Source organism: Benincasa hispida, chromosome 9 (assembly GCF_009727055.1).
Source record: "Benincasa hispida cultivar B227 chromosome 9, ASM972705v1, whole genome shotgun sequence".
NCBI lineage: Eukaryota > Viridiplantae > Streptophyta > Magnoliopsida > Cucurbitales > Cucurbitaceae > Benincasa > Benincasa hispida.
The window spans coordinates 29,889,914-29,906,766 of record NC_052357.1 but is presented as its reverse complement, the minus strand read 5'-3'; the positions used below and the strand labels follow the sequence as shown (position 1 = coordinate 29,906,766).

The following is a 16,853-nucleotide window of genomic DNA, read 5'->3' as shown; positions in this document are numbered from 1 at the left end:
GGCCTCAAACACAAGTGGAACTATTATGATTGAATACTATGATTTTAAACACTGCCAAAACAGATCATGTGTGTCATAAGAAACCTATAACCTTCCTTTTGCAATTAAGCATCCCCATGTGATGTATTGTAAACAGTTACATACAAATAAAGCAATGATAAAAAAAATTTATATATTATACACAAACGACATCGACTACGAAGCTTGCATGGCTCTAACTCGAGCAGTCAGCTCCCGAACTTGATTCCTGAGACGTTCAGGATTGCAAAAGAAGTCAACAAAAACTCGGCGTTGTAGCCCTACTTCCTGAGAATGATGTTTGACAATCTGCATGACAGAGTAGAAGAAAGTCAGACCTGTTGAGACTGTATTGTACAATCAAAGTGCAAGGATTGGAATGTTTAATTGACATTGTAATGGCTGCACTCCATATCACATTTTTTCCATAAAAGTACCAACAGCAATTATTTGGCTAGAAGTTGACTAGTACAACTTCGAGTTAGAAAGCTGATCTTATAGTTTGAGTACAAGAGCATGTCGTGTACACAGGAAATTTAAACCTTTAACCTCTTGATTGAAGGTATACACCTTAACCGATTGTGCTACTCTTATATTGGTAAAAGCTTATCTTAAATTTGGCTAAAAGATTTACCTTACATGTTTGCTAATCCAAGGACCACTTAGATTTTGTTACATTAATTCAAAACTTTCAAAAGTCACTGTTCAAGCTAGATACTAAGGTCTTGTTTGAGAACCATTTGATTTTTTGTTTTAATTTTTTAAAAATTAAGCTTAAAAACACCCCTTTCACCTCCAAATTTCTTGCTTTGTTACTACTTTTTGAAAATATTTTAAAAAATGAAGTCAAGTTTTGAAAAAAAAAAAGTAGTTTTTAAAAACTTGTTTTTGTCTTTAGAATTTGGCTAATAATTCAATTCTTTTACTTGAGAAAGATGCAAAGCATTGTAAGAAATTGAGAGAAAATAGATTTAATTTCCAAAAATCAAATGGTTACCAAACGGGATCTAACTTTTAGATATCATGAATTCACATATCAAAATAAAACATAGACTAAAATAAACCAAATCTTTTAAAATGACTAAAGGGGGAAGGAATGTGAGTTACTAGTTATCAAAACCGTTTGTAAAGCATAAAATATTTCATACCTAATGACAAATAGATATTATTATTATGCAATTCATATAGCTAACAGACATCTGATTGACATAATAAAAAGTTTGTAGACTTGGATCGAACAACATAGATTTTTTTTTTTGGTATATAAAAGTCAAAGATTATGTAAGAGAGAAAGAAATTATTTTCTCAAAGATTACCTCATTCTTTTTACAGTGCTCCAAGGTAACTTCTTCAACTGCAGAAGATAGTTTGGCATTTATCTTTTCCATCTCATCCAGCTCTTTCATTAAGGCCTAGAAAAAAAAATATCCAGAAATGAAGGACCATTGTGCAAAAATAAAATAAAAACACACCACAGATAGAAAGGCAATCTAAACACAAAAGTAATAAACTAACTAATGAAGGCATAAGTAACAACCATATGATAGATTAAGTTAACTTAGACGACTGCAAAGACAAATAAAAAATTGAGCACCATATTTAAATGTTTTGAAAAAGAGAAAAATATGTTATCTTATCTGGGTGTCCAATGATTCCAACCAGTTTCACACAAGGATAACTTAAATATGCATTTGATAAGAGCAATCCCTGCAAGAAATTAATGAAGACTTGTACCCGTGGCGTCAATATTGGTTGTGCAGTTGTAGAAGACGCAAAGAGTAATTGCTGCAAACTTTGAATAAGAGAGCACCTACAATTAATAATAGAAAGAATCGTTTTATTAATAAAGTAAATTATTATTTTTAAAAAAGTAAATAAACAAAAAAGGAACATGAAGTGGACAGGAATATAGAATGAAACACTTTAACTATAATCTGAAGCAGACTGGTTGGTCATATTATGTTTTAAGAACTGGACGATTCTTACAATGAAAAGAACATCAACACAAGATTCAGCATGGAGGCCATCACCAATATACAACTCACAATCCAAACTGGTTGGTCATTAGATAGTTTTAAAGTTTTAATTTTAAAAAAAAAAATTAAAGATGGAAGTCAGAAGAATAGAGACTTCTTGATGACTCAAGTCCATATTCTCTTGTAATCACTCATGATCTACTACAGTGACATAATGAAAATCCTTTTTTACCTCAACTAGCCTCGCACCCTAAAAACTTATACACACGTAAATAAAGTAGTTTTCTTAAAAATTGTTGCTTATTTGAAAAGTCAGCTAATAAAGACCATAGCTCCACACCATATGGACTTTCATTTCAACAGCTTCTCCAATAGTTAAAGCCAGTAGAGCTTGAATTATATAGGAAAACAATCTACAACGCTAATGCTTAATCACAAGAGTGTATAGATGGTCACCAACACTCTTCACCCTAAACAGTCTTCAACCAGTGACCAACCATCCTTGGTTGGCCCTTTTTGTTGTAACTTTGTTCAAGGGTGGAGGAAGATCTAGATCATTTATTTTGGAGTTGCGATATGATCTATTTTGGAGTTGCGATTATACACGTACTGTTTCAAAGTTTTTCTTTGAGATGTTTGACTTTCAGTTAGCCCATCACAAAGTTGTTAGTGATATGATCAAGAATTTTTTCCCTCATTCGCCTTTGAAAGGGAGTTTCTATGGATGTGTGTGTGTGTGTGACGTTATGGTGTATTTGGGGAGATACAAACAATAGAATTTTTATAGGGAATGAGAGGAACCCTCTTGATGCATGGTCCCTTGTGAATTTTTAATTTTTCTCTCTAGGTGTTAGTGACAAATTAATTTTGTAATTATTCGCTACATCTTATTTTGCTTGATTGGAGATCCATCCCTTAGGACCCACCCTTTTGTGGGCTTATTATTATTATTTTTTGTATGCATGTATATTCTTTCCTTACTTGAGAAATGATTTTGACCATATGAAATATTTTTTCCTTACTTGGAAGTTGGTTTTTCTTTCTTTTTCTTTTTTTTTTTTTCTTTTTTTCTTTTTTTTTTTTTAAAAAAAACAACGTATGGATAGCCACACGGGTCACTTCTTTGGTCCATCTGACTTCCATTGCTTCATTTGAATGTTATTGTGCATAAAAAAGACTAAAGGCGTGACAGATATATGGATTTGAAAGTCTTGTATAAAGATATAAGATACTAACAGATCATTTATGCATCTGTTTCTGTCGCCTGGGAGGGAGTTTTCAAGATCAGATTGAAGGGTTCTCAAGTCTGAATGAAGACTAGATATCTGTTGAATAATGCCGGGAGCAGACACATATGTTGATACTCCAGCCTGGATATCTGTACAAGACAATTAAATTGTTAGCGCAAAGTAGACAGAATCTTCAATGATTGACCTACGAGAAGAAAACGAATTTACGAAGAGCCACAAAAAGGCAAGTTATTTTATTGGTTACAATGTCCAGGTAAACTTTTCCTAGTCCTGACAATAAGCCTTGAGATAAACAATGTAGCATGAACATTCTAATTCTGACCATATGTCCTTGTCAGACACTTATCAGTCTCGTTGGGCCTCCAATACCAGAATACTCTAAACCAGAAGGTCAAGTCTTCTGTAATTGTATTGACTTTAAATACAATGTCAACATGTTTGAAAATCAATTAATATTTGGACAAAAATACTGGACCTCTTTTTTAGATATATAAATATTTGGATCAAGAATATACATTAATTATAAAAGATAGCAATGAATCAAATCTTGCAAACTCATGGGAAAAAGAAAAGAAAAGAAGACAGGAACCGAAAAACTTTGAAACCCCCAAGTGAAAAAGACCCATTGAAAGTTGAAATAATAGCCAGCTTTTTAGTTTTCTCAGAAAAATCTATTCTTCCCCTCCGTGTTACATAAAATAATAGCCAAAAAGCACAGTTGAAGATTACTTTCTTCCCCTAAAAGATCAAGTTCTCATAGAAAATTATTGATACTATGTAGCATAGTCCTGCTTATCCCAGAAGTCTGTAAAAGGTTTGATTCGTAAGAAGTTGGCAAAAGACAACGAAATAAAAATATCAATGCTTTCTAAATGACAGACAGAGAGTCATTCATTAACAAATTGTTTTCATTTATAATTTTCCTTGAAAACCAGCAATTATCTTTAGTCTCCTATTGTATTCAGTTTTATTATAATGGTCACACATCAACGTCAATTCTTGTTGGTGGTTCTGATGATAGAGGTTTCTATTCAAACTTCAGGTCAAGATTCAATATGAGAGGAGGAATTCAGCTACAGTAATTTGAAGATGCCTTTTCTGCTCTTCCTTTAGATGCTCCAACTTCTGGTTTCTGTAGTTTAGTTGGGTGTGCTGTCTAAGGTTCTGAAGTGGTTGATCCTAAAGTTAGCATTAACAATTTCCATTTTGTTTTGTCAATTTGTAGCATTCATGATTTCTGTTTGTTTTATTATTTGAGATCTTCTGGTCAAGGCTTGTGAATTTTTCATGCATTCCATGAACAATTCTATTCCCTCAAAAAATAAAATGGGTACGCATCAACATCTGTCAAAATCATATTTGTAGCATCTAGGTAAAGAGCTTCATACTAAGCTTTCTACAACTACGAGGTGATGGTTCGAATACCTACTTCTGATAGGATTGCTGGGTGGGAGGAGAAACCTTTAGGGTCCTTGTTCCCTCATCTTTACCACCTTTTGGGAAAAAAATTACACTAGTGGCCCTTGTCTTGCCTTCCTCTCAATGTTCTTGTCAGTCTCCTTTCTTTCATATCTAACCAGGTTGCGCATTTGGGGAGAAGGAACTCTAGGTCTTGGTTTCCAAGGCCTTCAGCAGGCTTTTCCAAATGGTTCTTCTTTTCAGATTCTTTGTACCCCTTCTCCCCCTCAGGGGATCCTTGCATTTTCCTCTCTTTGAAAGGTTAAAATTCCTAAGCTTTTTTTTTTACCTGGTCTAGTTTTGGATGAGAGAGTAAATACTCAAGATCGTATCTAGAGGCTTTCCTCCACAATGTTGCATCCTTAATGGCGTTTCTTTTGTATGAGGAAAAGGCTTTTGACCAATTTACTTTGGGACTATGCGTTTGTTACCTCCCTGTGGAACAGGTTATTTAGGACCTTTGGAATTGTTCTTGCTCATAATAGAAGTTGTTGTTCGATGTTTGAAATTTTTGGTTCCTTATAAAAAAGAATAAAAAATTCAATTGTCTCATTCACAAATTTAATTCCAAAAAAGAGAGAACCTAAAAACATAGGGAACCCATTTATTTAATTGGTAACTCTGTTTCCTTCTTTATTCAGAAACAACATTTTCCAGTTCAAACAAAAAGATACAAAGTTTTATGCTTAATAGACCAGTATTGAATTTAAAATGTGAATATTCAAATGGAAGATTGTCCTTACTTGAATGTATGCTTAATAGATCTCTGACACCATGCAGAAAGCTATCGCGGTCATCAACCGCACCTTGTTCTTGTACATCAGAAGCAGCTTGAATCAGTGCCAGGCAACGACCCTATAGTGACATAAACAATAATCATGGAACACTAAACGGTGGTTAATTCATAAAGAAGGCAGACCATTAAATTAATTGATTAGCAGTAGAACTAACATCCAGGCAAAATAATTGTTAACTAACTCAGAATTCAGATTTCTTCGTAATTACATTATTTGCAATAAAAAATGTGTAAACAGAAAATTTTAGATGCACGATACAATTAGAGCGAAAGAGAGTATTCCATTATTGCAAAACAAGTATTAAAAGATGAGGTCAATACCACTCGTCCTTTGGTGGCTGACAAATATGCTTGAAGTTCTGACTCTATAACTTTAAGCAATGAATATGCTCCAAGCATGTTCTTCTTTTCCACTTGACAAGCTATTTTCAGGAATTGATGCCTAGCAAGCTGATTGACCAGATGACTGATGAACTGTAAAACAAAATTAATAATGTCACCAATACAACCATTTTGAAAACTGTTCAACTGTAACCACAGAAGCATAACCATAGGAGGTACAATGTGAAATCAAATGATGAACAGATTCTGCTTCAAGAATAACTAAGTTTCATAACAAACTCTGCTTCAGGAGTAACAAAATTTCCAGATGTCCATCCTTTAAGAAACACAGCGAAACATGTCCCAAAAATTTGACATCGTGTTCAGAAAACAATCATTGGAGGTACATGAAATCTAGCTCTCGTTTTGGGGAAAAAAAATGACAGAAATTGATAGTTTGATTTAGTCTAGCCTGATGCTGTTTAATAGGTAGGTACAAAATTCAGATAATTAAGATCCTAAATAAACCTAGCTCCTTTTCTTGTCCACCATTTGTCAAAATGTGTGGCTAGAACTCTTTCGCAATCCTTGTGGATAGAAAGCAATCAGAATATGAAACAAAACATATAAACATATAGATTAATAAATCTAAGTTTTCCAATAAATAGCCTCAAGCTGGAATGCCCTCTACTTGTACAGATTCTTTAGCGAGGGATCCCTTCTCTCCCAGCCTCTAGACTGTATTTCTACCTTTTGCTCCGTTTCAATATATTCAGACACATACACAATAAAAATAATATTTAATATTTAAAATTATATAAATAAATAAATAACAACTCCATTCCAACACTGCTAACAAAACTTAACTTGCCAACAGACAGAAAATTTGACTAACATAAAACTGACCATCATAGGTAGACAGTAGTCATTGAGGCGAGTAAAATAGAATAAAGTGACTTAGAGGCAGTGTGTTTCAACCCCAACGAAGTCACCTATGCATGCAAACTAGCTACACTAGCCCAAACACTCACCAATACAAAAATACAAAATACAAACAAAAGAATACATAAATTTCAAATCCAACTAATAGTCCATAAACACATACTTCGGAATGTTTCAAGCCAACCATAAAGTCAGGAGAAAAAAGAGCCATCTATACCTTATAAGTTCTAAAGTTTCATCAATAGAATACACAATAGTAGATAGTGAGCATACCACTTTCTGTCTATCAATGTAATACTCTTGACGCATGACCTTCAAATCATAATCTCCTAATTGATTTAATATGAAGCTACATTAGAATCATTGATGATGATGATTATGATCATAATAATAGTAATAATAATAATAATCCAACATTTTTTAAAAGAAAAAAAAAACTGTAATTTTGTACCTTGCAAAATGTACGTGTCTTGCAATTGAGCCAATTCCCAACACAGATCAGGAATAGTCTACGGATAAAAGGAGTTAGATAAGAATTACACAATTAACATATACCCTTCTGCACCCATAATATAAGACTGGAGGAAGAACCCACTTACTGCACTGAGAAAAAGTTTGTTTCTTGTTTTTTTAAAAAACACTTATATCATGTGCTCTACCATAGCCTTTTCGGAAAAGATAGTTACTACAGAAAGAAAAGAAATGTCCACTGATTAAGCTGAAGAATCGAGATATGAGACTGGATCCCGTTGAGTAAAACTCAATTGCTCACCAATTCTAGTAAGTTAGTACAAAGGATTCTCCAAGATGTACTCTGGGACGTGGGTTGTAGTTCAGACATCAAGGAAGAAAATTAAGAAGAGTTCTATAGGAGTTTATTGGCCAAATACTGATAGTGCATTGGTACATAAGAACTAGCTCTGTAATGAAAGAGAAAGAGCCATGGTTTAACTACAATAGTCTCAGATATTATCAGATTGAATGAGTTTAAATTCCATCCCAAACTGAGCTGATTCAAGGTAAAGCTTCGTGAGGTAGACCCTAGAAACCCAAACACAATCACCAATCAAAAAGATCAACCATCTAAAAATAGATTGACATACAACAAAAAGAATAGCAACGATCTAATTGCAACCAAAACTGCATGAGAGTAATTCAACAAATAAGCAGGAAAATTGGTCAGAGGACAGCAACAGCAAATAAAACTTGAGGCTCTATTCATATACAAACCTCAGATAACAATTTCTCCTCTTTATCATAGAGATTTGAAAGTTCCCCTACCAGTTCAGAATGTTTTCTCCTGTGAAATTAAGCATCATTTAGATAATCCAGTAAATGTATCACTTTCAATCTTCAAATTTCAAATCTGTCATCTGTTCAAGACAAAATGTTTGACCACAGAATTTTACAATGCCAAAGTAATACATTTTCTTTACCACAAAAAGACTAAAAATACAAATACAATCCAAAATCTTTCCCAATTCTCTGAATGGTCTTCAAAAATAAATTTACAAAGTAAAACATCATTAGATTTGAAAAATAGACCGCTGTTCCTCATTCAAAATTTCAGTCATTCCCAACTATGGAGGATTGAAATCCATGAGATCTAAATGATGTTATGGAATAAGATACTCGGGTTAATAGAAAAACCTTTTAAATGATTGGAAGGTGTTGCATAAAAGGCTCAAGATAACTGGATTGGGTGGAAGTTGTTATGAAGGCCAAAGAACATTACAAGGGTATCTTACCAAAAGAGATTAAAATTCAAAATGATGATGGTGTCTTAACAGTAGTTGTCTAGGTTGAGCCAGCCAACAGTTTTTTTTCTTTAGCACAAGAAATGTGGAGTATGGGATTTTGAACCTCTGACCTCAAAAAAGGAGTACATGTCAATTAACACTGAGCTATATTTATTTTGACTGCACTAGGCAACAGTTGCTAGCAGGTAGGTAAGCATGCCAAGGTTCATAGTTCCTTTGCCTACCAAGGTCGTCAAGAAGACTTTCTGGCAGATTGGGGGTTTCAGCAAGGCACAATAAAAATGTGATGGATGGGGCAAATTTATAGTACAGATATGATAGGCAGCAAGTTGTTTCAAATAAGGTTGCTTTTCATACTTTGCCAGGTAAACAATATGCTTTTTAAGGATTCTGGGATTACCTAGTCTTCGATGAACACTAGATGGGCGTCATTATGTTTTTGCAATTAAGATCCTCCCATGGCACCACGTCAAGGGAAAACATGACTAAATTAAGAATGATATCATCCTTCTTGTAAGGAGAGTTCGGTGCAAATGGAATAAAGAATTTTGATAATCAACTATTTCAGACTTCTGTGAAAGTTGAATAATTGCTTTTGCCATGAATTAATCAATGATGAAAGAAAACTTTCTTTACACCAAAGTGAGCTAAGTTCAACGGTAATTGGCATGACCTTCCTCCCTAGAGATCAGAGGTTCAATCCCTCGTCCCGCAGCTGTTGCACTCAAAAGAAAGAAAACATTTGTTGCGTAAGTTGAAAAAACTTCTGTGTTTAATAGATTTTTTCATTTCCTTTTTCTGCTTTATTTTGGGCTAAGGGTTCTGATTGCTCTAGGTGGTTTTTTAATATATATATTCTGTATATAGTAGGAAACAAATAAATTAAACGTGATGCTATAGCCTATAGCACATGTAAAAACTAGCAAATTGGCAAATGAACAAAAATATTTATAGTATATACAATCTTCTGAAGAGTTTTTATACAAAAAAATATAATAGAATAAAATAATTCTTTACAATAGTTTTTCAGAAGTACAACCACAAGCTCTAAGCTTTGAAATTATTTTAAAACTTCAATTTTAACTTTCAAAATAATGATAACAAACATGGTTCTTCAAATATGTTGGCTTTTCTTTTATGTTTTCCTTCCTCCTACCCAAATTTAGTATGGAACAGTTAGAAACAAGCCTAAAAGATCTTAAAGCATAATCAGATGCCCTTTGAAAACTATACCTGAGAGAATGAAGATCAAGATGAATATGGGCTTCATCTGATGTTACTTGCGACTTGAGAACCATTAGAATAGCTTGCTGCTTTGCGTTTTCAACCTGAGCTTCGACCCATTGTCTTTCACTTGTCCCAAAACTAAAATGCAAAGACATGCCCCAAATCATCATTAAAATAGTATAAATCAACAAAAGAAAAAAGTGCATATATATTGATGCACTCAGAACCAAAGAACTAAAGAGGAACGACACGTGAAGAGTCTAGTTAGAACTTGCTGAGTAAAAAAGGGCCCTAGAAAGAGAAATCAGCACAAAAGAGAAACAACCTATAGCCCCTCAATCATGATGGATTTCTTAGAATCTAATGCATAATCATTTATCATAACAAATACTGAAACAGTAAAAGCATGGTCCAGATGATGAACGTGGAAACTGTCCCAACAGTATATAAACATGCTTAAGATTCGTGTCTTGTTATTTCTGAGGAAAGAGAAAGAAGAGGATGAGGTTAGGTAGTAACAATAAAAATAGCAGATCTCATAAAACTGTTGGACAATCCTTTAAAGAAAAGCATACCCAGATTATGTTAAAACATGTATGATTTAAAGTGGACCATGAGTAAATCTTTTGGATCGTGCTTAAAAAAAATTCTACATTCTCAAGGCTAATGAACCAATAACTATTCAACCCCAAGTAATCATTCTGGAATAAAGCATCAATTCAAGTAAGCAAGTAATGCACTTGGCTATAAGGATAAGAAATAAATACATTGAGCGTAGCCTTTGCAATTCAGATACGCGTTGATGATGAGATGTCTCCAAATCTGCATGCAGAAAAAACAAGCAATCTGGAAATCAAAGAAATCATTCACAAGTGCATTGTAAGTCAAATGACTCAGATCTCTCACCTTCCCCTCCATCTAAAAGATGGCCTTTGGCCAAAATGTTGGAAAAACCACAATTTTAATTAATTGGTTTAAATTTATAAAAGCTCATACAGTACAGAAACCTGAAGTGCAAGGGAAATGTCAATACAAATGAGAAAGGAGAGTAAAAGATGATGAAAGAATTTAGATTACAGTGATGTTCGCCCTCCCATAAGTTTCTTTTTCTTTTTTTTTTGTTAAACCACCACTAAACCCAGTTAATTATTTCAATGTTTTTTGACATTCCTCACTTGTGAGCTTGAAGATTTGTAGAAGACCCAAAAAATATTAATTGGGATAAATGACATCATAGGGTTTTTTTTTTTTTTTTCTTTTTTTTAATGAAAACAATCTTTTATTGAGAAAAAATGAAGATACACAGGCATATACAAAAAAAAAAAAAAAAAAATAAACCCACAAAAAAGGGGAGTACCACTAAAGAAATGGGCTCCATATTCCAAATAGTGTCTATAGAATAGTTTTACAAAATGTCTTCAAAATTGAAGCCACAGAAAGACATGCAAACAGGGACCAATCTCTATAGGATCCTTTTCCCAAACCGATTAAAACCCTTCATTAGCTCATCTCTCAAAAACTAAATTAATGGGCAACATGACCGCAGTCATAGAAGAACGACCTTCTCACCAAAAGGCGGATTTAAGGAGGAAACTCCTCAATCATAGTGTAACATGACTGTCGGAACATAATCATACCAAACGTCTGAAGGAAGAATCTAGATACTACTCGCAAAATCACAAAATCAAGGGTACCAGAATATGATCAATTTTCTACCTTCCTGATTAAAAAATACAATAGAAAGACCCAACAGCCGAGGCAAATTCCTCGGACAGCCGCGTCCAGATATGTTAGACGGCCATGAAGACTTTCCAAATAAAGACTCACCTTTGGGGATTATGCCTCAAGCACCATAAGATCGATACACCAGGGAAAAAGGAAGGATCAAACCAAATACTGGAAGAGAAAGAACCTTTACAAAAAACCTTCCAAAGGATTGGGCACCGGCTCTAATGTCCTTTCCTCTTTCATAAAGGCTTGAACACAGGAATAGGAATTCATTCATTCTAAGAATAACCGGAAGTTATTTGAGGGTTGACTCTACATGGGTATTGTGATTCACGCACACAGCTAAATTTGCGAACTTTGAACTAGAGAACTTTGTTCTAAGGGGTAAATGAGATACAGACTAAAACATGGATTCCCCTAATTGGCTGGAATACTTCTTGCAGTTTTTATGGTTATAAATTTTGAGAGCTTAATTCTTTGGTTGTTGCTTAGTTAGAGTTAGTTGACAGCATTTATGACGTGGTTAACACCATTTTAACGACACTAAGAAATTATAACCCCCCCCCCCCCCACTCTCTTCCCACAAGGCACCAATGAGACAAGAATTGCAAGGAGTGCCACCTCATGGAGAGAAAAAGGAAAAGGTTGTAGAACATGATCTTCAACATATTCATACCTACTGAAACTAAGGAAAAGTTCATACAACTAGAGACAAATAAAGCTCACAAGAAAGATACCTCTTACTAAGATATTTGACATGTCATCAAGACTCACCCATGAACATTTAGACTTGCCCTCCTCTGCAACTAGTCGATAAGGCCCCTAGCCATTATTGCATGGCAAAAATAATGAAAGTAAATTAAAAGGTAGAAGTTTGGAGATATAAAAATCAAATGTCAAGCACATTAATTTGTAATTCCATCAGTATCTTGTTTTTGCTCAATGGAAGTTCTATGTTTCCAATAAAAAAAATGTCATCATATTTTGTCGTAAGTGAAATCTTGATGGCCAAAAGTTCCCATTAAACAATTTTAAAGTCAAAAGATATAAAAATCAAATCTGCATACCGTGTCTAGTTGTTTAGAAAACCACTGATTTAGCTCCTTTATGCAGGATGAATCCCCAACCAAGTATGGATGGAAGTCGGAATAAGCCAAATAGATACCATCCTCTGCACAAGCAATCATATTCATAACTTGCACAAGCAGGAATCAAAGGGAAAAAAAAAGAAAGGAAAAGAAATTGTTTACAAATGAATTGAAACTTAGATTATTATCTAAGGGATTGGAAGTGCCAATGTTGTATTGTACAAAGAAAATGGGCATGCATGATGCTCAAGCTTAGTAGTGACTAGAATCATCTGTTACAACACATACAAGGATTGGATACACTTGTAAGTCACAGATGAAATAACACAAATAAACGTACCTCTTCTACAACAATACCACCCATATCTAGTTAAAAAGAAAAGACAAAGTATAACAGCAATTAGATAAGCACTCTAAGAGGAGCCTCTAGAAGGCATCAGAACCTGTAGCTCCTAAGAACCTCCCTCTCCTTTTAAACTATACAAGTAAATCAACACCCGTATTAACACTTTTATTTTCTTTTTCTTTTCTTTTCTTTCCCTGCTTTTTTTTTTTCTTTAGTTTAACAACCATATTAACACTTTCAAGCAGTTAAATTTCCAAAACAGCCAACTAAGATTGGTGATGACATTTTCCTGAGAGACAATGAGGTTATAAGAAGGGGAATTGCAAAATGCAACGGTATCTATCTAATTACACACACACAACGAATTTAATTCAGAAATATCAGAAGAATCAAAATATAAGCTTGAAACTAATTTAAAATAATTGACCAAGTCAACCTTAAAGTAGTAGAATAAAAATTCGTAATAAAAAGTGGAAGAAGAACAACTAAGATAATACCATCGCCAGAATGATAATGAGCCAACTCTTGGGCTGTGGACGCAATCCTTCCAAGAACTGCATTCATCTAAATTAAAAATAAAAAATAAAATAAAAAAATAAAAAAAATAATAAAGAAGAAGAAGAAAAGAAAAAAGAAAAGAAAAACATTTTATGATGTCTTTGAACGAGATAATTCACCAATTACTTTAAGAGGAATGTTTACAATTACAACAACCGATTGTTTAGGGGGAAAAAGAATTAAGATCCCTGGCTAAAGGAGTATATGAATTTCGCAATCTAAAAAGCATGAACAAAGATGTGAGTATAAACATGCCATATAAAAAATTAGAACATGGACAAGACGAGGACCCATTAGATAAAAAAATTATGACACAAAGATGTATCTTTAATTGTCCTTTTGCTGCTGCTTGCTCAAAAGACTTTTTAAGAAATTTCAAACTTAATTGGTGTTTCCCCCAACAGGCCTTCAAAAGCTTTACTTCAGCTGTTCTGCAGGACAACCTTCCGAGATGCTAGATCTCTTTGGTCCAATGGGGCAATAGCACTTTTATGGAAACTGTGGTTTGAAAGAAACAAATGAATATTTCAAGAAGACATGAGTAGTAACGCTCTTTGGAACCAAGTTAGAATCTTCGCGTCTTCTTGATCTTCCACTTCTAAAGCTTTTTGTAATTATGGCATGACAAATTATTTCCAATTGGAAACCTTTTTGGCAATAAGCTGGCATGAGGGATCTTTGAGCCAAGCAGAATAATCAAGCATTTAGAGGATTGGAAAGGGATCCTAGATGTTGGTCCCTTGTTAGATTTCATGTTTCCCTCCATACTTCAATTCCAAGGACTTTATGTAATTATTCTATAGGTTCAATTTTGTATAGCTCTAGCCCCTTCTTATAATTGGGCTCCCTTTTTGTGGGTTTGGTTTTTTGCATGCTCATGTATTCTTTTATTTTTACTCAATGAAAGTTGTTCAGTTTTTTAATTTTTTATTTGATAATGAATGAAATTCTGTATCTTATTAAAATAATAATAATAAAAAAAAAATAAACCAACGTTACACTTCTACACATTAGAGTGGTTTGCTCCTTTGTTTCTTCTGGTCTTCCAAATTAGCTTCTTTTTTGGGAGCACTTCCTTTCTTTCTTTTTTTTTTTTTTCCTTTTGACAAATCTTAATGGAGCATTTCATTTAAGATTTAAGACAAAATAAAGAACTCATGAAATAGCCATACAAAAGACCAAGCCCCTAACAACGCAAATGGACAAACCAAGGCAACAACAATCACAAGAAATAACCTCAATTATTTACATTATATATAAACATATTTAAAAGAAAAAAAGAGAGAATTTTTCAAAACAAATATAAACAGAAACCAAAGCGCCAAAGGCGAGGTGAAGTGACTTAAAACTAAAATCCTCCTCCCATGATTTCTCCTTCATCAAAAACACCCTCTTATCACTCTACAATTTACCTTCTGAAATTTTTTGTGAAAATATGCAGTTAACGGCCTCACCTTAGAGTCCCCTGCACAATTCTTTTGGTAATTCAACCTTTCCCTACCATTACAGATTGGAGGCCTTTTGGTTCCTACACTCCTTATTAGGCTTAGTGATCTGTCATTCTTAAGGCCATTAGGTTGTTCTTTCCTCTTTTGTTGAATATATTGACTAAGCTTCTCATAAAAAAACAATAATAAAAGGAAAAATGCAACATTACAAACAAATGGTCAAAGAAGATGACCTCTAATGAAAACTGCACACTCAAGATAGAATTTCTTTGAAAATAAGAACAAAAAGTAGTGGTTAAACAGAAGATTAAACAACACATGTTAAACAGAGAAACAAAGGAGAAATAATAAAATGTTCACCCCATTGTTTATATACCTCTAAATTCCTTGCAGAGATGCTATCATCTATACTTGTTAATTGTCCATTTACACTAGACGTTGCAGCAACTCGTGCCCGTCTCCCTTGAGTCAAAGTAGAAGCTTGGCTTGTAAGCATATCATATTGTGACTGAAGATGGCTAAGTTGTCTTTGTAACTGTAATGCTTCAGATTTATATGCAAGAGTTGCTTCTCTACCAATGTCAGAAACAAGATTGTAAATTGCATAAGAGCCAGCAATACAAATCAAATATAAGAGCCAATGTTAAAGAATGTACACAATATGGTACCTTATCTCCTTCAACCCTTCTTCGCCTCCAAAAAGAGCGTCTTGGTTGTCTCGTTTAGACGAAAATGCCGAAATGCTATCATAAGCTGAATCCAAATCCTCCCCCTGTTCGACATACCCAACAGCTAAAACCCCAGACTTCTTCTATCAAAACGAAACCATATTAAAAAAATTCCAAAGAATTTTACCTCCAAAAGCTTTCCCTCTTCAAGGAATTGCCCGTACCTTGATATCAAACGTCGAAACGACACTCGCCGATGAGTAAAAATCAAGCCAATCACAACCATTCACAAATTAACCAAAAAAAAAAAAAAACAAAACAAAGAGAGAAAGGAAAAAGACGAAAATGGGAAAGAAGAAGTTACTGGGAAAGCTCGGAATGGGAGAGGACATTGGAGGGACGAAGGCTAGAGCAGATCCAATCTAGAATCGAGCGAGCATCGTCGTATTGAAATGGCCATTCGAAACTGTCAGGGTCCAATGCTTGTGCGCCTTCATACCCCAATTCGCCCAACAAACCGCACAGCCTCGCGCCACTCATCTGCTGGTTTGTGGGTATCGACAATTTCTTCTCCTCGATCGAACTTACAGCGAAATTTTGAAGTTAGCCGCCCTTTTCCGATCAGTGATTTGAATGTCTTCCAAAGAAATGTGACAATTTTTCAAAAGTGTCACCATTTATCTTTTTCATGACAGTGGGGGATCTTTTTCACGAAGATTTCAATTTACTTTGCTCAAGCTGAAAACTGTGTTGGTAGTTTGGGTTGAAATATTTTCTACTCCGTAGTCCAATTGGACGTTAAGTTTCTTCAACCTTAGATTGGATTGGTTCGAATTGTTTGGATAATTTATTGAAATTTTAGATCTAAAAATAAGTAAAATGCTGATATGTAGAAATTGATTTAATTATTTTTATATATTGAATTAAGATTAGTAATTCAATTTCAATTTATATAATACAAATTTTCTTTCCAAAGTACTAAAAAATCTTTTTTAAGAATTGTAAGAGAATAAATTATCTAAAATGTAACAAAATTAAATAAAATAAAAATAAATATATGTATATATAATTGAATCCTGAATAAAAAATATATATACACATTTTTAAGTAAATAATAAACTTGGATTGGTTTGGGTTAGTTTGGATTAGTGAACCTTTGAACCAACTCAACCTAAAAAATTTCATTTATTTGAATCCAACATAACTCATATGAGTTGATAGCTCAACCCAAATCGTACGGATTGGGTTGCTCGGTTTTTTTGAGTCATC

General features: G+C 33.9%; 1 protein-coding gene across 1 annotated transcript; it reads right to left on the bottom strand.

Annotated features, from left to right (window-relative positions):
• On the bottom strand, positions 1-16,341 carry LOC120086456 (AUGMIN subunit 3). The gene is made up of 18 exons (XM_039043128.1): positions 15,949-16,341; positions 15,772-15,808; positions 15,585-15,688; positions 15,293-15,488; positions 13,408-13,474; positions 12,544-12,647; positions 12,214-12,298; positions 10,516-10,570; positions 9,755-9,886; positions 7,992-8,061; positions 7,213-7,270; positions 7,035-7,090; positions 5,820-5,972; positions 5,446-5,557; positions 3,231-3,372; positions 1,753-1,828; positions 1,335-1,430; positions 1-327 (listed from the first exon to the last, which is right to left on the bottom strand). Exons 1-18 carry the CDS (start codon positions 16,122-16,124, stop codon positions 196-198), a joined length of 1,851 nt encoding a protein of 616 aa, XP_038899056.1. The 5' UTR covers positions 16,125-16,341; the 3' UTR covers positions 1-195.
• Positions 16,342-16,853: the final 512 nt, after the last annotated feature.

Excerpts from the sequence above, each read along its gene's own strand:
- LOC120086456 (XM_039043128.1), bottom strand. The coding sequence starts at position 16,124 with ATGAGTGGCGCGAGGCTGTGCGGTTTGTTGGGCGAATTGGGGTATGAA. Across the intron at positions 12,299-12,543 it reads TTTCTAAACAACTAGACACG|GGGCCTTATCGACTAGTTGC; the intron begins GTATGCAGATTT and ends AATAATGGCTAG. Across the intron at positions 9,887-10,515 it reads TTGCAAAGGCTACGCTCAAT|TTTTGGGACAAGTGAAAGAC; the intron begins GTATTTATTTCT and ends TTTGCATTTTAG.